Source organism: Oncorhynchus mykiss, chromosome 2 (genome assembly GCF_013265735.2).
Source record: "Oncorhynchus mykiss isolate Arlee chromosome 2, USDA_OmykA_1.1, whole genome shotgun sequence".
Lineage (NCBI taxonomy): Eukaryota > Metazoa > Chordata > Actinopteri > Salmoniformes > Salmonidae > Oncorhynchus > Oncorhynchus mykiss.
In genome coordinates, this window is record NC_048566.1 from 28,725,027 (window position 1) to 28,747,704 (window position 22,678).

At 41.8% G+C, this 22,678-nt stretch overlaps 1 protein-coding gene across 8 annotated transcripts in view; it reads left to right on the forward strand.

Moving 5' to 3' along the window:
* Positions 1-22,678, forward strand: part of LOC110485894 (protein cordon-bleu) — a 60,612-nt gene that overhangs the window by 5,091 nt on the left and 32,843 nt on the right. For 4 of the 8 annotated variants that reach the window (XM_036944448.1, XM_036944439.1, XM_036944441.1 and 1 more), the window contains 6 exons: positions 9,980-10,195; positions 13,156-13,366; positions 15,112-15,340; positions 16,263-16,307; positions 16,862-16,950; positions 18,984-19,064. In XM_036944448.1, coding sequence (XP_036800343.1) covers positions 9,987-10,195; positions 13,156-13,366; positions 15,112-15,340; positions 16,263-16,307; positions 16,862-16,950; positions 18,984-19,064 — 864 coding nt within the window. In that variant the 5' untranslated portion in view covers positions 9,980-9,986. Of the gene's footprint in view, positions 1-8,833; positions 8,958-9,979; positions 10,196-13,155; positions 13,367-15,111; positions 15,341-16,262; positions 16,308-16,861; positions 16,951-18,983; positions 19,065-22,678 lie in introns of all 8 variants that reach the window. The other 4 variants (XM_036944445.1, XM_036944451.1, XM_036944443.1 and 1 more) reach the window with 4 other exon arrangements.

Here is a 22,678-nt window from a genome sequence, read left to right on the forward strand (position 1 = left end):
GTAAGAATAGTTTTGAAGAGAATACGTTTCAACTTATTGGTAGGTTACATCATAATTATGTAGACACACATGCATACCATTTTAGGGAATCGATGGCTTTGAAATGTAATTATTGTAGTCAAGAGGGCAAAATGAACACATTTTAAGTGTGTCATTACTCTACAACAGTCTGTTGACTAGTTGCACTGTCCTCTCCTGCATGGTGGATATGAGGGGCTGTTTGAACACAAGTTGAGCACTAAGCTACAGGACCTATTTTGGGCCACTGTCAGGCCGTGTAGTCTGAGGATTGTGTGGTAGGTGGGTTTGAGGTGAAGACTGATCAGTGTACAGTACAGTTGAGACTAGCCCCAAATATTAGGTTAGGTGTGGTAGTAATCCTGTGTTCATTAATGGCATTGTTCTTACATTGGTTGGTTTGGATGTTTGATTGTTATTTCACCTGCACCATCACACTGTGGATGGCAGACTCTGAGTAAGAGGAAGAGCAGCTGTTGATTATAATGATGCTTTAGGTTATCATACGGTGATGCTAGAACTGACACTAGTTTACATCTATTTCCTTTTTCACACCTTTACTGCAGTAGCCTCCCCTTATTTAACAAATACCATAATCGTACGTTCGTCTTATTCTGACTGGAAGTGTCTAAGGCTAAAAGAGGAGTGGTATAATATGTGTTTCTCTGAGTCCTTCCCTGCAGCAGAGCTTTGTTAATTGAGGGAGTTGCTTAGGGAGTATGGAACAAGCTAATTGTTATTTCCTGCTGTTCTGTGCCCTCCCTCCCCAGTCCCCGCTGCTCAGTGCTCTACTCCCTGTCCTGTGGGATATTACCCTCCATAAGGGATGGTTTCACACACAGCAGCTGGTCTAGAGGGCCAGGTTATACATTATAATCCTGGTCTGCATCTCAAATGGCACACTACTCCTTATATAGTGCACTACTTTTGACCTTGGCCCATAGGGCTCTGGTACAAAAGTAGTGCACTATATACTGTAGGGATGCAGACCTGGTGTAAAGGGTTGGCTATACAGTATAGGGGTCTCTTGTTTGCACTGGCATGTGCAATCCTCGAGGATTAGGTTCTGAGAGAGACTGAATCCTGTCCAGACACACGTGGAACACGGTCTCTATTAAAGGGGACAGGTCTTCTCATGACATGGGTCATGGCTAAGTAAGAGTTGGTCTGAGACCGGGGTCTGAAGCGGTCAGTGGATCAGAGCAGAGATTTAGACTGCTTCCCAAATGGCAACCTATTCTCTACATAGTTCCCTACTTTTGATCAAAGCCATATGGACCCTGGTCAAAAGTAGTGCACTATATAGAAATAGGGTGCTCTTTGGGACACTGACATATCTACAGTAATATGGGATGCTAAAAGAATTACCCTATTAACTCAGTACTGCACCATCTGGCTTCAGAGGCTTTGTTTGGTCCACTCAGCCATGTATCTTATAAGTAAACTATAGTTGTATGTATTTGTTGTGTCAATAGCCTACTTCTGAAATAACTTCAGAACACTGCTCTATGGTGTTTGCTATATTTAATAGTTGCATTAAGACATTCCTGAGGTACTTTAAAGTGAGGATGCTTTGTCATTATTTGTTCACTAGGTATGCGGCATGCATACACTCTTAAAGAACGGGTGCTATCTAGTACCCAAAAGTTTTTTGGGGGGCTGTACCCGTAGGAGAACCCTTTGAAGAACCCTTTTTTTTCCCATGTTAGAACCCTTTTGGGTTCCATGTAAAACCCTGCCCACAGAGGGTTCTACATGGAACCCAAAGGATCCTACCTATAGGGACAGCCAGAACCCTGTTTTCTAAGAGTGTAGTTGAAGTGAATATGTTGACAGTTTTTTTCCTGTGGCTGTAATTAGTTATGCGATCTCTCACCTTTAGTCATACATTGACCAGGCAGCCCCGAGTCACCAACCAACCAGGAGCAGATGACCAGACCTAGGCACCTAGGTTACATGTCTCTGACTACTGTGAAGGGAAGAGGGGTGGTGTCTGGTTTGTTACAGTACGACAAGTGGTGCCTCTGCCTCTCCCTTTGGTGGATGTCAGAGAGAACGGCAGCCCAGAGATGCTCTTCTCTTTTTTATGTATCTCTCTCTCTCTTGCTGCTAATGAGTCATTTATTCCAGAAGGCACATTTGTTAGAGCCAAAGGAGCTGTGTTCACTTGTTCCCCCAGAGATGTGGTTATAGTCAGTACAGTCCTGATCCTCCCAGAACCAGCAGCTTTGGAACGATCCGAGGCTAGCAGAGCTGGAGTATTCTGAGCATGGTGTGTAATGGTTCGAGGCTAGCAGAGCTGGAGTATTCTGAGCATGGTGTGTAATGGTACGAGGCTAGCAGAGCTGGAGTATTCTGAGCATGGTGTGTAATGGTTCGAGGCTAGCAGAGCTGGAGTATTCTGAGCATGGTGTGTAATGGTACAAGGCTAGCAGAGCTGGAGTATTCTGAGCATGGTGTGTAATGGTTCGAGGCTAGCAGAGCTGGAGTATTCTGAGCATGGTGTGTAATGGTACGAGGCTAGCAGAGCTGGAGTATTCTGAGCATGGTGTGTAATGGTTCGAGGCTAGCAGAGCTGGAGTATTCTGAGCATGGTGTGTAATGGTTCGAGGCTAGCAGAGCTGGAGTATTCTGAGCATGGTGTGTAATGGTACGAGGCTAGCAGAGCTGGAGTATTCTGAGCATGGTGTGTAATGGTTCGAGGCTAGCAGAGCTGGAGTATTCTGAGCATGGTGTGTAATGGTTCGAGGCTAGCAGAGCTGGAGTATTCTGAACATGGTGTAGCGTGTGTGGGTGGGTAATGATAGAGCATGGCATTTGGGAAGAGGCCATGGGGGGGAGGAGAGTCTGATGTTGGAGTGCTCTGGACTGGAACGGAATACATCCTCTACATAGTCTACAACCGAAACATCCACATAGGCCTCCATAGTGACTCACCCGCTATCATTATCTGAAAGGAGAAACATTTTAAATCTATACGCAACAAAAATAATACACCCCCAAAAACTTCAGATACACCGTGAACCATAACCTCAACATAATATAGAACATAGAAAAAATCTCTGAAACTGGAAACACTTATCTCCCTCACTAGCTTTAAGCACCAACTGTCAGAGCAGCTCACAGATTACTGCACCTGTACATAGCCCACCTATAATTTAGCCCTATCAACTACCTCTTTCCCAACTGTATTTAATTTATTTATTTATTTTGCTCCTTTGCACCCCATTATTTTTATTTCTACTTTGCACATTCTTCCATTGCAAAACTACCATTCCAGTGTTTTACTTGCTATATTGTATTTACCTTGCCACCAAGGCCTTTTTTGCCTTTACCTCCCTTCTCACCTCATTTGCTCACATTGTATATAGACTTGTTTATACTTTATTATTGACTGTATGTTTGTTTTACTCCATGTGTAACTCTGTGTTGTTGTATCTGTCGAACTGCTTTGCTTTATCTTGGCCAGGTCGCAATTGTAAATGAGAACTTGTTCTCAACTTGCCTACCTGGTTAAATAAAGGTAAATAATAATGAAAACAGCAAGGCAAATATATGAAAATATTCGTGGGCTTATGTTTTCATTTAAAAACCAATACAACCTTCATGATCTAGTTCTTGGTACATTTTTTTATTATACTGATTTGACTTTAGGCTACCTGTTGGTGTTTTCCGTGTTACTGTGCTCAGAGAACTGGGTATTGTATTGTAGTAGAGCCAAATAGTTTTAAATGGACACTTCAGAGAGCACAGGCCAGGTTGTTATCATCAGAAAGCCAATGAAGACCTTGCCGTCTCAGCAATAAAACAGGGTGGGCTTTAGTCTACCCCTTCGAGTGGTTTGTCATTTGAGAGTCAGGGCATATGCTGAATTAGGAAGCTGCATGCTCTCAGCAACTGCAAACAAATGCCTCTGTGGAGCTCAAATGTCCCCTAGATGCATGTGGGTCATTCACTTTTTGCAGGATACTTCTATCAGTCATAAATACCCAGCTGCTACCAAATAGAGAGCAAGTCTCTCTCTCTCTCTCTCTCTTTCTCTCTCTTTCTCTCTCTTTCTCTCTCTTTCTCTCTCTCCTCTCTAGTGGTGTAAATATAGGTTGCTATGAGAACACATGGCTCCCCGAGAGCATGCTGCCATTGTTTCTCTGTGGAGTGGCTGAGGGTGAGGGTATTCACTGTCTGTCCTCTGCTCAATAGGGGGGAAACTCAAGTGACAACCGACAAGAATAGCATTAGTTCTAACGTGTGGAAGGGTTAAAGAGCTTCTCAAGGTAGTGTTTCCCCTATATTATTTTAGCAGAGGTGGCTCTAAATTGTTGCAACTGCTGCAAAAAATATTTTGTATATATATATGCACACACACAGTACCAGCCAAAAGTTTGGACACACCTACTCATTCCAGGGTTTTCTTTATTTTTACTATTTTCTAGAATAACATTGTAGAATAACATCAAAACTATGAAATAACACATGGAATCATGTAGTAACCAAAAAAGTGTTAAACAAATCAAAATATATTTGAGATTCTTCAAAGTAGCCACCCTTTGCCTTGATGAAAGCTTTGCACACTCTTGGCATTATCTCAACCAGCTTCACTTGGTTTTGATGTATTCACTGTTATTCTACAATGTAGAAAATAGTAAAAATAAACAAAAACATTTGAATGAGTAGGTGTGTCCAAACTTTTGACTGGTATTGTGTGTGTGTGTGTGTGTGTGTGTGTGTGTGTGTCTGTGTGTATATACATATATACACACACAATACATACTACCGTTCAAAAGTAATTACTCAGAAATATATATCCCATATGGACTCAGGAGAGGCGATGGTCAAGAGCCATGCGTCCTCCGAAACGCGACCCTGCCAAGCCGCACTGCTTCTTGACACACTGCTCTCGTAACCCGGAAGCCAGCCACACCAATGTGTCAGAGGAATCACCATACAACTGGCGACCGATGTCCGTGTGCATGCGCCCAGCCCTCCACAGGAATCACCAGAGCACAATGGGACAAGGACATCCCAGCAGGCCAAACCCTTCCCTATCCCGGGCGAAGCTGGGACAATTATGTGCCGCCTCATTTGTCTCCCGGTTGCATCCGGCTGCGTCATGGCATGGGATTGAACTCGGGTCTGTAGTGACTCCTCAAGCACCGCGAAGCAGTGCCTTAGACCACTCTGCCACTCAGGAGGCTTTATAAAATATATATATATATATATATTTATCTTCTTCTTCTTCTTCTTCTTCTTCTTCTTCTTCTTCTTCTTCTTCTTCTTCTTCTTCTTCTTCTTCTTCTTCTTCTTCTTCTTCTTCTTCTTCTTCTTCTTCTTCTTCTTCTTCTTCTTCTTCTTCTTCTTCTTCTTCTTCTTCTAAAAAAAATATATATATATTTCTGCCGAGATGTGCTTTTAAATACATGTAGATAGTCGTTGGCTCAATTACTGGAAGTCTATGGGAACACTAGTAGCAATCCACAGTCTCTCATTGATGTGTGCTGACAGTCTCTCTTTCTTTCTCTCTCAGCACTTGGACACCCTCCAAATGAAGGCAGATTTTTTTTTTCTTCCTCAGTCCTTAATCAATAGCTAGTCTGTTGTGGTATTGAAAGATCCCAAATGAGATGGCCAAAGATTTCTAAAACCAGATCAAGCTGCTTTAGCAGACAATGAGAACAATGGATGAACTATATAATTATCCGAATAAGTATTATATTTCCTGATATTTACTTGTTTATTCTCCTATTTCTCCTTTCATATTATTAATAAAAACATTTAAATCAAATCTTCAATGTTTATTTTTTGATCAGTTCCTTCATGTTATTGTATGCTAAGAAAAGCACTATAATATCAGGAGATTTTCCTTTACCTTACTACTATTTGTGTACTGTGTGAATGTTCCAATATGATCCTAGTTCATATGTAGTATAGTATGTAGTTACTAATAATATGCAGGTATTTCATATGCTAATTATGGTCAGTAAAATACATGTCTGTTGGAGTGAAATGGGTCACTTTTTTGTTTTATTACTCCATAGTATGCCTAAATGCAGTGTCTACTTTTTAAAGGATAGTGCTCCCATTGTTTGGGTCTAATCCCATTGTGCTGCATAGAACGGCCATGACAGGTGTCTCTCAGCACAGTCTCTACGTCCCAAATGGCGCACTATTCACTTTATAGTGCACTGCATTAGATTGACCAGGGCCTGTAGGGCTCTGCTCAAAAGTGATGCACCATATACAGATTAGGGTGCCATTTGGGATGCAGCTAGTGTTGCCCCTACCTTCAACTTCTAAAATGACAGGTTGTCATTGTGTACGTCTTTCTTCATCAGGCCAAAACTACAGTCCAAAACTCCACTAACATATTCCACTATTTTAATAAGACCCAGGGAATTATTTTGTCAGGATAACTTATGAACCTCATACAGTACAAGCTCTTATCAGTCTTTCCTTGCAGAGTGAGTTGTATCGCTGACTGACTCACTGCTTCCTTTATTGTTGTCAAATACAACAGAGAGCATTATTGATATGAACTTGAGCCCTGTGGCAGAAAGAGCACAGAGGGGTTGACTTATTCTAACTGGATAGTTGCCTAGAGTGGAGCAGAGTCTTATTTGGGCCTTGGAATGTGAACAGTCCCATGCACACAGAGACTAATCTCGTAATCAGTCTAACACAACACCAGGGTAACAAACTACCAGGTCAGATTGTAGAAGTAGTACCTATTCACTGGTTAGCTAGATACCCTACAGCTACTGCGGTTCCTGTGCTGTGGGGCTTGTTGTGTTACTTACACACTCCCACTGGGTCTAAACAGCTAGGTTAGGTTTATAGCAGTAGTAGGCCACTCCTCTCAACACCTAGCTGGTTGGTTAGTCACTGGATACTCCCTACTGTAGTGCCCTGTGCTGTACTGTGGGGTGGTGTTGTTGACCATATCATACTGTAACTATCTATGACAAACCCTACTGCAATGTAATCCTGCAATGATTACAGCTGTGAGTCTTTGGGGGTAAGTCTCTAAGAGCTTTGCCCACCTGGACTGGACAATATTTGCCCATTATTCTTTAAAACATTATTGAAATGGATTGTTGATGGTTGCTAGACAGCCATTTTCAAGTCTTGCTATAGATTTCCAAGCTGATTTAAGCCAAAACTGTAACCGGGTCACTCAGGAACATATCATGTCGTGGTGGTATGCAACTCCAGTGTAGATTTAGCCTAACCCTTGCCGATGACAAGCATACCCATATTATGATGCAGCCACCACCATGCTTGAAAATATGAAGAGTGATACTCAGTGATGTGTTGTATTGGATTTGCTCCAAACATTATGTTTTGTATTCAGAACAAAATGTTAATTTCTTTGCCACACTTGTGTTCTTTGTGGTTGAGTCTGTGCTTGAAATTCACTACTTGATTGAGGGACCTTACAGATAATTGTATGTGTGGGGTACAGAGATTGGGTAGTCATTAAGAAATCATCTTAACCACCATATTGAATATGGAATGAGTCCATGCAACATTTATTATGTGACTTGTGAAGCACATTTTTACTCCTGAACTTATTTAGGCTTGACATAACAAAGGGGTTGAATACTTATTGAGTTAAGACATTTCAGCTTTACATTTTTTTAATGACTTGTTCTACAATCAACATTGCACTTTGACTTTATGAGGTATTGTGTGTAGACACAAGATCTCAATTGAATTCATTTTAAATTTGGGTTTTAACACCAAAAATTGTGGAAAAGTAAAGGGGTGTGAATACTTTCTGAAGGCACTGGATTTACTAAATCATTGCCACTACTTCAAAAAACATTTTTTAACCTTTATTTAATTATTATTAGTATTTGTTTTATTTTGCCGAGGCGCGCTTTAGGCACACTGGTTGAATCAACGTTGTTTCCACATAATTTAAATGAAATGACGTTGAACCAACGTGGAATAGACACTGAATTGACATCTGTACCCAGTTAGGGTTAATATAGAATTGTCTGGTGATAAAATGAAACTGTCCTTGATTTACAGATTTGTTTCAAAGGAAGAGAACATCATTTAATGTTCATGTATTTTGGAGTACAATGTCCTTTTAAAAAGTCACCAGAAGTGACCTTCTCACAGTCGTTCAACAAAATCTTGTATGTGTTTCCATTGGATTGTGTGTTCAATTAAAAAATAATATCTCAGGTTGATTCCTTTCACAACTGGCCAATGAAGTGGAGAGAGCGGACTGAGTGGTTCTGTGAAAGGTCCATTTGTAACCCAGTCACTCAGGAAACTGCACTTACTGCCCAGCTCAGGAACTGAGTTTTCTTCTCTCTTTAGGAGATTCCCTCATCGCCCAAAAGCGTGCGTGTGTGTGTGTGTGTGCGCGCGTGTGTGTGTGTGTGTGCGCGCGTGTGTGTGCGTTGGCTGACTCTGGAGACAAGGGCATGCTAAGATCTCAGTCTCGAGCAGAGGTGTACGAGTTGTGTGCGTTGGCTGACTCTGGAGACAAGGGCATGCTACGATCTCAGTCTCGAGCGGAGGTGTACGAGTTGTTGTCCCAATATCAAACACACAGGTGCAGTCTCCCTGACCCATTCATAGTGGTATACTGCAGTACACTGTTTTTGATCATGAAGTTCTTTTCATTTCATCGCCCTCTCTCTGGTGTTTTTGTTTTGAACAATTGTGGTTCAATGGTTCAATTCTTCTGGGGCTGTGGATAGATGCCGGACTTAGTTATTAATAATTAACTTAGGTGAGGTTAGAGTCTAAGCACGGTAGTTTGTTGAATGTTCACATGCACGCCTACTCTCCACCTTCACAGAACAAGTTGTCTTCGAGGCTCCTAGAATAGCCCTTTTCCCTGTAGCCCCAGGCCTTGGGAAGGATTTATAAACATGGACTGATATATAGAACGCTTAATCAAAAAGCCCAAGGACTGACTTGACGTGAGTGGTGCAGATTTATCTCATACTGTTGTTTGCTCAGTAGGGAGAAAGTGTGTAGCTATTAAACATACCTAGAAGGGAAAAGGCATTAATCATTGTAAACTGTATATTATAGTCGAGATAATGGTGTGTGCTGAGACAAGGCTACAATTTGTTCCTGACACGTGTCAAATACATAGTCAGGTGTAGTGAAAGTTAGGACCACTAATGATTTACATAATCTTCTTTCAAAGTCCTGCCATCAGTGCAGTTAGTGCCATGTATTTTGGTGCAGTGTAGAGCTGCCGCCTTATGCCTATTTATTCATTTATATATTGAAGCATTATACAGTATAATGACAAACATGAGTTTGGATGAATTGCAATGCATGCTGGTTATCTTTATCCTTGTGTGTTTAGATGGTTACATCTCTATGCTGTATAAAATAATTGTTTGATTTATTTATTTGCACACAAGAAACTACAAAACAATATGATAAAGGTTTAAAAGGCAAAGGAAAAGAGCATGTGCAGGAGGGGTTAAAAACCCAGAGGCTTGTAGAGCACCGCCCCTTTTTTATATTTCTAAAATAAGATCACTGCATCAAGTTTTTATAATAAAGAACCAATCATGATACGGAAAGTCCTTGGTGTCAGATTTGAATGGTATATCACAACACGGACCACTGTGACCCTGCCAACCAATAAACAACCGTTGCATGTCTGGAGACAGACTTGTTTATGTAATCTCACTGAAAGACAGAAAGTCATTGCCATTTCAAGTTGCCTTTGTTATGTTCGTTGTCACCTATCCCAGTGCAAAACAGCAATGTTTTTCAAAGTCTTGTCTATTCTATTTCCCTTGGAATCACCATGATGACCGGACTGCCTTTTCTGGGAAAAAATAAAACAACATAGAGAAATTAATTAAGTTGCCACAATCCGGCCAATCTGCAAATGACAATTTCGCTCTAAGATATCTGATTATAAAACTAAACTTAGCCGTATCCCTAACCTTATGCCTAACCTCTGTCCATCCCTCAGGAAGAGGATGAAGTCCCGAGCCCCCCCTCCACCCCTGGCCCCCGAGCCCGCCCCCAGGAGAATCTTCCGTAACGCAGTGCCTGATGGGGGAGGCTCAGCGCAGGGCAGTATGGGCAGCATGGTGATGGACACCAAGGAGAACATGATGAGGACCAGCGTAGACCTCCACATCACTCTGCCTCAAGGCTACCAGACCAGCAGCACAGTGGACGGCAGGTGACAGGCAACACCACACACTCGTCACATGCATATGCACACGTACACATGAACCCTTCGACCCTCAATTCACAGACTCTGTTATGTATGTGGATGTGGCCTTTGGTATCTGATCGGAGAGGCCTTTTCAAGGTTCCCTCAGTTTCCCAGAATCTGTGTGTGTGTGTGTGTGTGTGTGTGTACATGTTGTGAGAAGCTGACCGGCCAGAGCCTCTCTGGCCTTAATGAGGGGCTCTCTCTTTTTCTGCTGGAGCAGTGAGTGAATCAGACTAGGCCATCCAGGACTCCAGCCTTAATGCAGAAAACAAGACAAGGGCTTCTGTTAATGAGTGGCATGTGAGAGGTTCTAACAGTATTTTTTGTGAACCTATATAGGACAGTGATTCCAGGTCTGTCTGAAGTCTTGCCAACTGCTCTGGACAGAGAACTGATCTGGGATCAGGCTCGTACAGTGGTCGTCATCTCTCTCACTTGGGGCCGTCTTTTCCATTGCCTTTTACTCTAAGTGATGCTCTTTGCCAAGTAATTTGGGTAACACTTCATTTGGATAGTCCATCTTTAGACTATCAGTAACAATTCAACTAGTTATCTAATACTAAACAAAATTCTAATTCGAACAGAAAGCTTATTACTTTCAAATTGTGTCACTTAGTGAGCATTTCTCCTTTGTAAAGATAATCCATCCACATGATAATCCATCCATATGAAGTAGCTGATGCTGGGGACAATAAAAGGCCACTCTAAAATGTGCAGGTTTATCACACAACACAATGTCATAGATGGCTCCAAGTTTTGATGGAGCGTGTAATTGGCATACTGACTGCAGGAATGTCCACTAGAGCTGTTGCCAAGGGAATTGAATGTTAATTTCTCTACCATAAGGCACCTCCAATGTCATTTTAGAGAATTTGACAGTTCAACCAACCAGCCTCAAAACCGCAGACCACATGTAACCACGCCAGTCCATGACCTCCACATCCGGCTTCTTTGGGATGGTCTTGAGATCACCTGCGGGATTGTCTTGATCTTGAGGCCCATTGTCGTGCCATTCATCCGCCGCCATCACCTCATGTTTCAGCATGATAATGCACGGCCCCATATCGCAAGGATCTGTACACAATTCTTGGTAGCTGGAAATGTCCCAGTTCTTCCATGGCCTGCCTGCATACTCACCAGATATGTCACCCATTGTTTGGGATGCTCTGGATCGACTTGAATGACAGCGTTCCCGCCAATATCCAGCAACTTCGCACAGCCGTTGAAGAGGAGTGGGACAACATTCCACAGGTCACAATCAACAGCCTGATCAACTCTATGTGAAGGAGATGTGTCGCGTTGCATGAGGCAAATGGTGGTCATACCAGATCCTGACTGGTTTTCTGATCCACATCCATTTCCTTATATGAACTGTAACTCAGTAAAATCTTTTAAATTGTTGCATTTATATTTTTGTTCAATATAGATTCACACATTACTGAGCAGAAATCACATCTCACATCTCTAGCCCTAACCTTAAACCTTATCTTAACCTTAAACTCTACCCTTATTCTAAACCTAACCCTAACTGTAACCTTAGCATACAGTTGCTTATCAACAGATAGTTTGTTGATAGTACGACCATCTGTAGAGCATTTACAGATGTGAAATCTGGACAATCCAAATGAAGTGTGTCTGACTGTCATTTGATTTATGGGAAATTCGTTTTGCTGTCTCAGTGCATGATAAAACCCAAGGGAGTTTCATCCAGGTGTCATAAATGTCTTGTAATCACCTGGTTCATGTGTGCAGGAAGCAGTCAGACAACATCCTCTCCATTATGATGTGTAAGGGTTTTGTCACACTGTTTTCATTATGATAGGGAATACAGATCAATGTGTTGTGTTTCCAGTGTCTTGTCAAAGCCTCATTGCTATTCTAAGAAGAAAGTTGTAGTATAAATGAATACATTGTTATTTTCGAACGAACCATAACTCTCCATCCTACAGCTAATGTGTAATGCATTATGATGCAGTTGTAAGACTTGTGATGAGCAAACTTTTCTCTGGTCATTACGAGTTAGTTGTTCAGAGCAGCCCTTTAGCAGTTTGGTCATATGAGCTGTCTTCTCCCAGCAGGCAGTAGAAAGCATCCTTGAGTTTCTCTCTGTCCTGGGTTGACAGTTACCCTTTCACACCTCGTCAGTTGACGTTCTGCATTCCATGACATGGGACTTCATATGACGCTCAAAAACAGAACATTGTATCAGTATTGATTAAGATATTCTATATTCTCAAGTGAAGGATTTAGGACACTGGCCAGTCAGGCTAGTAGACTACAATTTTTACTAGCCCAGGTTACATTATTCTAGCCAAATCTGTGCCATTTGATATTTGAAATACAAAATGCCACTCGCCTGACGGGCTAGTTTGGCACATTTTCTACTAGCCCTATTTGCAAAGTACTAGCCTCAGGCTAGCTTAATTTCCTTCCCTGCATACATATATTATAAGTAGACCAGATGGGTATTTTATTGTCAATTGACTAAGGCTAGATTTCCCATCTGTAATTAATTTAACTTTCTAATTCATTTAACATGTCACTGAGTTCAGATCATTAAATCAGCCTTTTATGTACCAATTTGCAGGCTTATCTAATGCTGTAAGCCGAGTGGCATGAGTGTAATTACAGGTATTCCTATTGGAGCTAAAGGAGGTAACCCTATCTGTCAGTCAGGTCACATCCCAAACGACACCCTATTCCCTATATAGTGCACTACTTTTGACCAGAGCCCATAGCGGTCTTGTCAAAAGTAGTGGTCCTTGGTCAAAGAAGTGCGCTAACTAGAGAATAGGGACTTACCTTGGTCTATTCTGTCCCGCTACTCTCTACTCTACTCTGACGAGCCTGTGACTCTACTTCCACCTGGCTTCCTGTCTGTGACTCAGCCTGGCTTCCTGTGCTGCTTTCACCTCTCTGTGCAGCAAGGCGCTCATGGACCTGTTGGTGGATCTGTGCAGCCGGTACCACCTGAACCCAGCCTATCACACCCTGGAGCTGCAGTCCAGCGAGGGCCTGTCCCTAACCTTCAAACCCAACAGCCTGCTGGGGTCCCTGGACGTTGTTGCCATAAGCATCAGGGAGAAAGTGTTGCAGGACAAAGTGGTGCGGAAACCTCCGCCTAAAGTGCCAGAGGTGAGTACCTACTGATCCTGACCCTGATATATACTGTGTGTGTTTGTTTGATACTGTTCTACTGATTGAGGATATGTAGCTGCAATGTGACTGTTAATAAGAAATGAGCTGTGTTTATTGTAACTTGAGGATTCATAGTTATCCTCTGTTTAGTCTTCCATGAATGCACATGTATGTTGCACTTCATGAAGTTATTGGAAATGAGTTTGTTCTGGTCTGGGCCTTTTGCTGTTGTAGTGCACGGGTGGGTATTGTTGACTGTTTTTGGGATACAATGAATAAGATGTTTTCAGCATTCATTGAACCTAACCTTTGACACCTGGGAAAGGTGATGTATGATTCTCTATGTAACAGTGCGATCGCCCTTCTTTACCTTTTGACACTAAATCGTTGCAGCAGGAAAGACCACAAAAACCAAAAAGGGCTCATGCTAAGGTAGGCAGCAGGTGTTGTAGAGCCAGTCTCTAAACCAGTGGGATTATTACCGGCTCTCGGTGGCTGATTGAGTGTCTTCTCTCTCTGTCTCCAGTGTCTCCTAGTCTCCTCCTACTTACCTAGCATGTGAATTTTTCATGAGTGCCTTACCTTTAGTTACCATGCATTATTTCTACTCTACTCTCAGGCCTCACTGGCCCTGCTCCCCCTATCTCCCTTTGACCTCCCTTTGGCTGATGGCCATAGTCTGGCACTATTTCACTCTGAGTCATCAACATTGTGTGTAACATTTTACTTAAAGCCAACAGGTATAATGCATTATGATGTGGTTGTAGTGGATTTTATGATTTGTAATAAGTATGTACAGTATAAACCCCTTTTTTTAAATAATTTGCTTCAGTAAATATTAGCAAAGAGCCACACACAAAAACAGTTGTGTTTGTGATTGTTACACACCCTTGACTGGTAAGTGTTTGACATGATGTTTTCAGAAGGAGAGTCTTGAAGTCTGTACATTGTGTACTGGTGTGTGACCGTCATGGCCTCCATGATAACAGTATCTATTGTTGTTTGTCCCAAATGGCACCCTACTTTTTATATAGTGCACTACTTTTGACCAGATCCCTATGGGACCTTGTTCAAAATAATGCACTATATAGTGTGCCATTTGGGATGCATCCTGTGTTCTTCATAACAACCACCTCAACCCTCTTAGTGCTGCTGGCTCTGTTGTGATCCCTCTCTATAGGTACACCAAACACCCTGGGACTGACCAGGCAGTGGCTGCCCACACACAGGCCCTCTCTGTCAGGCCTCGACTTGGCTCCGGGCCTCAGTTACCTTAGAGTGCTAGTCTTGAATGAGCCCCAGTCTCACCCCCGCCTACTCTCCTAGGCCTGTCAACAAATGTCTACGTTCTAAGGGAAAAGCTGAAAGTAAAGCATAACCTCTTTTTAAGTGAGGTGGAGTGAAGTTTTTAGTTAATCATGGTTTATCCTATGATTCTGACGCAAACCTTTTTTTTGTCTCTCTCAATATTTTCCACCCGAGTTTTTCCCATTGAATGTGTACTGCTGAGATCTTTACCATCAAGTCCCATTTAATTACTGAACTTAGACATGGGTTCAAATTGAACGTTTTATTTCAAATACTTTGAGCATTTGATTGAGCCTGCCTGAAGTGACAGATCGGCATGATTGCAGGCAAGCTCAAGGTCAAACAAACACTATTTGAACATAGGAGGTTCTCTAATACTCTTTAATACTGTATCCATCCATTGGCACTAAAGTCACTCTGTCTTCCCTGTAAAGAAAACGGTGCGTCTGGTGGTGAACTACCACAGGAGCCAGAAGGCGGTGGTGAGGGTGAGTCCCCTGGTGCCCCTAGGGAGCTTGGTGCCAGCCATCTGTGAGAAGTGTGACTTTGACCCGGCCCATGTCCTGCTGCTGAAGGACAATGTCAGCAACCATGAGCTGGAGCTAGACAAGTGTCTGAGCGAGCTAGGAATCAGAGAGCTGTACGTACTGGACCAGACTCTTGGTAAATAAACCACCTTATACCCCCATCTCCCTCCACCTCTTCCTATAGAATGGTGGCATATTTCTTGCCAATTCCTATGGTCATCCTACGGTACGACAATGATTATAGGAGTTGACAAGACGGCACAAACAGATCTGGGACCAGGCTATTCCATGTCCTCACATGATATCTGCAGTGTTAACCAGGTCCCAGATCAAATCAAGTTTGAAATGTTAAGGAGTTGACATTGTAGCACAAATAGATCTGAGATCAGGCTAACTGTACCAACCTATCTCTGTTAACAAACTATTACTGTTTCTCTTATTCTTCTCAACCTGTTTAATCGTATATTTAATTTGAGCTCTCTCTGTTTTCTGTCACGCTTTTACACCCTGACTGCATCTATAAACAGCACTTACACGTGAGATTGTTTTGAATCAAAGTACCATGCATTACTTTCTTACTGCAGCTAGCTACATCTGCGCCTGTAATGTTTACATGGGATGTAATTCAGTCTGGGCTAGTTCATCTTATCACGGTGGCGCTGCAGAATAAATAAGTGAGCTTGTGTTTACATATTTGGTTAAATGAGCTTCGATAAGCACATGCCCTCCAGTATGTGTACTCTGCCCCCTATGACTCTGCCCCTAGAGAGGCAATATAGACGGTTAGTCATTGGAACACCACCTACAAAGCCTAGTGAGATGTACTGATGCTTGAGTTAAACTAGAGGCACTTGTCAAATACCATAGTCAGTGGTGTTGGTAGTTTCACTGTTTCCCTCGTTTCTGTAGGCAGGGGTGGGAGGGGTGGGGGATTGCATAGCCAATGACATAGGACATGATGTATAGTTTTGCTAAAGACAGAATCTTGTGTAGTTCAGGATAGTCTGCATTGCAACAAGGACCCTTAATGTTGTTGAAATCCTGTGATTTGTTTCCAGTTCGTCAACCTAAAATGTCTTCTGCACCTGCTCTAAATTACTCAGGTATTACTGTCTGAATGCTGCTTCTTGTTCCCATCCACAATGCTGTACTGACATTACCTGTAGCTTAACAGTCACTTGTACAGTCACATTAACCCCACTTTGCCGTTCCTTTTCTCCTCATGGGACAATCTCTCGTGTTTCGTTTGCTTGTTTTACATATCTTAGATCCAATATAAGATACAGTCAATATTATTTCCCTTTCCTTCTGGCTTACAGTGTGTTAGTTTGTTAGATTTATTTTCAGAGGTTGAAGAATAGATGCACTGTCATATTGGAAAGGTTGAGTTGTAGTGCCATCTACTGTTGAAACTGCCTGATTGTAGATAGAGGCTTGAGAGTGTGTTTATGGGTAATCATTTTTGTTGTATGCTTGAGTTAAACTTTTAATAACTGCCATGACTTGCATAATGTAGTATAGTTCTAGCTGTGGTTTATTTAATCCCATTGGTTAATGAATGAACTGCATGAATGAAGAACTTTTATTTTTAGCTCAGTGAGCCAACCCTTTCATTTCGGAGTGAACTGAAACCTATTGTCTGTCCATTCATTGTTAGAATACTTCCGTTCCAACACCTCAAGTGTCGGTGGGGCCGAGAAGAAAGGCCTGCTCGGTTTCTTAAAGTTCAACAGAAGGAAATCAAAGGTAAGACGGCACAGTTCGCTTGTGTTCCAACAGAGTGACATTTAGCCCATTGGCTTGGCTAACTTAACACCATAATACCATCTAGAACATAGAGTGTGTGTCTGCAGCTGACTTCAAACTGTTGACTTACTACTAATGTATGTTCAAATGCAGGAAAAATAAGAATATTTTTTTCTGTCTTAAATCTTCTACTTAAATAGCTACTGTTATTCTTGAGCTCAACATACAGTGCCTTGCGAAAGTATTCGGCCCCCTTGAACTTTGCGACCTTTTGCCACATTTCAGGCTTCAAACATAAAGATATAAAACTGTATTTTTTTGTGAAGAATCAACAACAAGTGGGACACAATCATGAAGTGGAACGACATTTATTGGATATTTCAAACTTTTTTAACAAATCAAAAACTGAAAGATTGGGCGTGCAAAATGATTCAGCCCCTTTACTTTCAGTGCAGCAAACTCTCTCCAGAAGTTCAGTGAGGATCTCTGAATGATCCAATGTTGACCTAAATGACTAATGATGATAAATACAATCGACCTGTGTGTAATCAAGTCTCCGTATAAATGCACCTGCACTGTGATAGTCTCAGAGGTCCGTTAAAAGTGCAGAGAGCATCATGAAGAACAAGGAACACACCAGGCAGGTCCGAGATACTGTTGTGAAGAAGTTTAAAGCCGGATTTGGATACAAAAAGATTTCCCAAGCTTTAAACATCCCAAGGAGCACTGTGCAAGCGATAATATTGAAATGGAAGGAGTATCAGACCACTGCAAATCTACCAAGACCTGGCCGTCCCTCTAAACTTTCAGCTCATACAAGGAGAAGACTGATCAGAGATGCAGCCAAGAGGCCCATGATCACTCTGGATGAACTGCAGAGATCTACAGCTGAGGTGGGAGACTGTCCATAGGACAACAATCAGTCGTATATTGCACAAATCTGGCCTTTATGGAAGAGTGGCAAGAAGAAAGCCATTTCTTAAAGATATCCATAAAAAGTGTAATTTAAAGTTTGCCACAAGCCACCTGGGAGACACACCAAACATGTGGAAGAAGGTGCTCTGGTCAGATGAAACCAAAATTGAACTTTTTGGCAACTATGCAAAACGTTATGTTTGGCGTAAAAGCAACACAGCTGAACACACCATCCCCACTGTCAAACATGGTGGTGGTGGCAGCATCATGGTTTGGGCCTGCTTTTCTTCAGCAGGGACAGGGAAGATGGTTAAAATTGATGGGAAGATGGATGGAGCCAAATACAGGACCATTCTGGAAGAAAACCTGATGGAGTCTGCAAAAGACCTGAGACTGGGACGGAGATTTGTCTTCCAACAAGACAATGATCCAAAACATAAAGCAAAATCTACAATGGAATGGTTCAAAAATAAACATATCCAGGTGTTAGAATGGCCAAGTCAAAGTCCAGACCTGAATCCAATCGAGAATATGTGGAAAGAACTGAAAACTGCTGTTCACAAATGCTCTCCATCCAACCTCACTGAGCTCGAGCTGTTTTGCAAGGAGGAATGGGAAAAAATGTCACTCGATGTGCAAAACTGATAGAGACATACCCCAAGCGACTTACAGCTGTAATCGCAGCAAAAGGTGGCGCTACAAAGTATTAACTTAAGGGGGCTGAATAATTTTGCACGCCCAATTTTTCAGTTTTTGATTTGTTAAAAAAGTTTAAAATATCCAATAAATGTCGTTCCACTTCATGATTGTGTCCCACTTGTTGTTGATTCTTCACAAAAAAATACAGTTTTATATCTTTATGTTTGAAGCCTGAAATGTGGCAAAAGGTCGCAAAGTTCAAGGGGGCCGAATACTTTCGCAAGGCACTGTATACATGATGGCTTTCCATAAAAATAATGAGTCTTGTAGATTTTACTGTCCCTGTGGAAAGTTTTTTTTAACCCTAGAGCTGTAGGAGTACTGCTATCATCTTTCAAATAACTGGAATAACTACATCTCATGCTTGTATTGTAGTTGCATTCTGATGTCATGCATGTTAGCTGTACATTCCATTTCAGACTGAAGAACAGTCGCCTACTATGGACATGGATGGTCTTGATGATAATAATATTACTCAAAATACTGAAAAACACTACAATGTAAGTACTACTAACCCCATTGAAATGTCTGGGTGTGTTACTTGATATCTTGCATTATATTTTCTTTCAATACTCAAATCTCATTCAATAAGTGCAATCTCATTAATTTAGCAGAAAATAAATGCTCTTGAGTACTATTCTATTGTAGATTTTCCAAAACCCACCACCTTGCAACAGATAGCGTTTTATGCCCCCCAAAAATTAGAGCACATGAGCTCAACTTTGGTTCTTTTCACTAGCGTTGCAAAATTCCCATAACTATCCCAGAATTCCCAGTTTTTCCAGAAATCTTGGTTGTACAATTCAAAGAATCAGGAGGGAATAAGCAGGAAATCCAGAACTCTCCAACAAGGATTTATGAAAAACCTAGGAATTTTGGGAAAGCTACCATTATTTTGCAACCCTACTTTTCAGCCTGTGCCTCCTCTCGATACAGCTGATTGTCTGTTGTTCTGCTCATGTACCACTAGAGGGCAGACTTGACAAGCTGATCCCACGTCTTCTGATTCCCCTCAGTCAATTACAGTACCTTGACAGATTTAAAGTTTCTGTAGCAAGTCAACCTGAAGTAAATTAAAGCCTTGAATGATTTCTTATTATTTGATCAGCTTTACTCTGTGACAAAATGTATTTAATAGTACGTTTGTAAAACCATAGTAGTTATAGCAGTAGGGCCGGTTTCCTGGAAATATTTTCTACTCCATCGTGGAGTTCTTTGAATGTGGTGTGCATGTGTGCTAAAACATTATTATATTAGAGATAACATTGAACAGGCTACCTGTTTGGAAGGTAATTTAATCAGTTTTATACAATTATAGTGGAATCTATCACCGGCATCCATCTGGGATACACCTCAACTCAATATGGGTATTTTATTGGATTTCCCATAAGAACTTGGTGGATCTCTCTTGCTCATTTGAGTCAAGCCCCAGGGGGCGCGCGCGCACACACACACACACCCTGTAATCTTAGCGATTATGTTACATCATCATACTATACCTGGCAACATTTACTCTATCTGGATACCACTAATGGCCAAACAAATGGGAAGATATGTTAAGGACTGTTCATAACACAGACTGGAATAGAACAGTACATTGGACAAACTGATGAAGATATGTTAAGGACTGCTCATAACACAGACTGGAATAGAACAGTACATTGGACAAACTGATGGGAAGATATGTTGAGGACTGTGTACATGGTGTATGATCTAAAGGAATGAAAACGATATTGCTTTGCTTTATGAGACACAGTTCTAGAGATGCTAAGGCATGCCAGAAATGATCCTGTCTGTTTTCCCAGAGTTATTTTTTGTTGTACAGAATGATACTATTTCAGATCACATTTTGTCTTTGGAGAGGACAATAAGGGCGTGTTGCTGCCTCTAAATCATCATAGATGGCCATGTTCGGTTCTATCTGTCTCTAGTCTTGGCAGTGAGCACTCCACTTAAAATGCATTTCCACCTTGGATATGCATGAGTGATAGGCATTGTGGTTAGCTTTCAGATTGCCTCCAGCATGTAATTACAGATGTTCAGGTGAACTTTTCCCAAACTTTAATAACAAAGAAAGACCCAATAGCTTTTTTGGCTCTGGTCTGTAACTGATTTAAGATTACATAACGTATGCTACGAATTCATGGCAATTCCCTGCATGGAACATTCCGTTCCAACAGCTGAGTACAACAACAGCACGGATCCCAATTGAAAGTTACCATAGTCTCTCCCTAAATTTGGAATGTGTGTTTGTGTTGGTCTTTCATAATTGAACATGCAGTGGATGTACTGAGGGACTCTCCGAGAGCTGGGATATTAACAGTTTAGCCTCACTCCTCCCTCAAATACACAGGCATTGAGCAGGTTGCTCTACCAAGGAGAGGAGGTAACATGGAGATCCTACTACTACAAAGGGAGGCTTACTGGATATCCTATCTAAAAACATTGATCCCTAGTGGCCTGGATATTGACTTTAATCTCAGATCTTTCTTATGAACAAGTCTTCTAAATTGATATTCTTTCTACAGCTTATTCCCCCTGTTGACGGTGCATACTATGCATTAAGGTTGAACCAAAAAATGACATGTAACAAATACAAATGAAATGGGAAACAATGAAATATGTGAAATTGAATTAAACAATGTATGTTGATGCTAACATTATGTGCAATATTCAATTATGTTGGCATATGATAACAATAGCCGAATATATTTAATATGCCATAAACTATTGTTTTTTTTTAACAGTTTCTCTCAATTCATTCTAATTAACTTATTCATTATGACACACCTCTCACTATTGTCATTGGTTGCACTACTTGCACTGTTTGTCAACATAACCAACCGGGTTCAAGTATTTATCCTGAAGAAGGCACAGTGATGCTGAAACGTTGGTGAATTACTGGGAGTTTATATATGGAGTGTGCGACTCTTTATTTTGATAGTTTATTTGCCGTTAGTCAGCACCTCCACACAAAACATTTTTTCTGGGTGTGTGCCAGCTCATGTTTTTTATTGGTCTTTCATAATTGAACATGCAGTGGATGTACTGAGGGACTCTCAGTGAGCTGGAATATTAACAATTTAGCCACACTCACTTTCATTTGAGAAGGTCGCCATGAACACATTAGCGCAGTGTGAAAAGTTCATCCGGGGAGGAGAGGGTTGGCCGCTGGCCAAGAATCACTCCCCAGTCCCTGCTGAAGGCTGTCTGATTTCTAAAAATGCATTTCAGGTTTTATCTCTGCCCTTTCTCTCTTGTGGCATGGGATCAATCGGCAGAAGATTGAGGCTTTGGATTTACTGTAATATTTGCATATACGTACTGTACATGTAAAAAAGAAACGTCCTTTCACTGTCAACTGCGTTTATTTTCAGCAAACTTAACATGTAAATATTTGTATGAACATAAGATTCAACAACTGAGACATAAACTGAACAAGGTCCACAGACATGTGACTAACAGAAATTGAATAATGTGTCCCTGAACAAAGGGGGGGTCAAAATAAAAAGTAACAGTCAGTATCTGGTGTGGCCAACAGCTGTAGTAAGTACTGCAGTGCATCTCCTCCTAATGGACTGCACCAGATTTGCCAGTTCTTGCCGTGAGATGTTACCCCACGCTTCCACCAAGGCACCTGCAAGTTCCAGGACATTTCTGGGGTGAATGGCCCTAGCCCTCACCCTCCGATCTAACAGGTCCCAGACGTGCTCAATGGGATTGAGATCCGGGCTCTTCGCTGGCCATGGCAGAACACTGAGATTCCTTCCATGCACAGAACGAGCAGTATGACTGGTGGCATTGTCATGCTGGAGGGTCATGTCAGGATGAGCCTGCAGGAAGAGTACCACATGAGGAGGATGTCTTCCCTGTAACGCACAGTGTTGAGATTGCCTGCAATGACAAGCTCAGTCCGATGATGCTGTGACACACCGCCCCAGACCATGACGGACCCTCCACCTCCAAATCAATCCCGCTCCAGAGTACAGGCCTCGGTGTAACGCTCATTCCTTCGACGCTAAATGCGAATCTGACCATCGCACCTGGTGAGACAAAACCGCGACTTGTCAGTGATGAGCACTTTTTGCCAGTCCTGTCTGGTCCAGCTACGGTG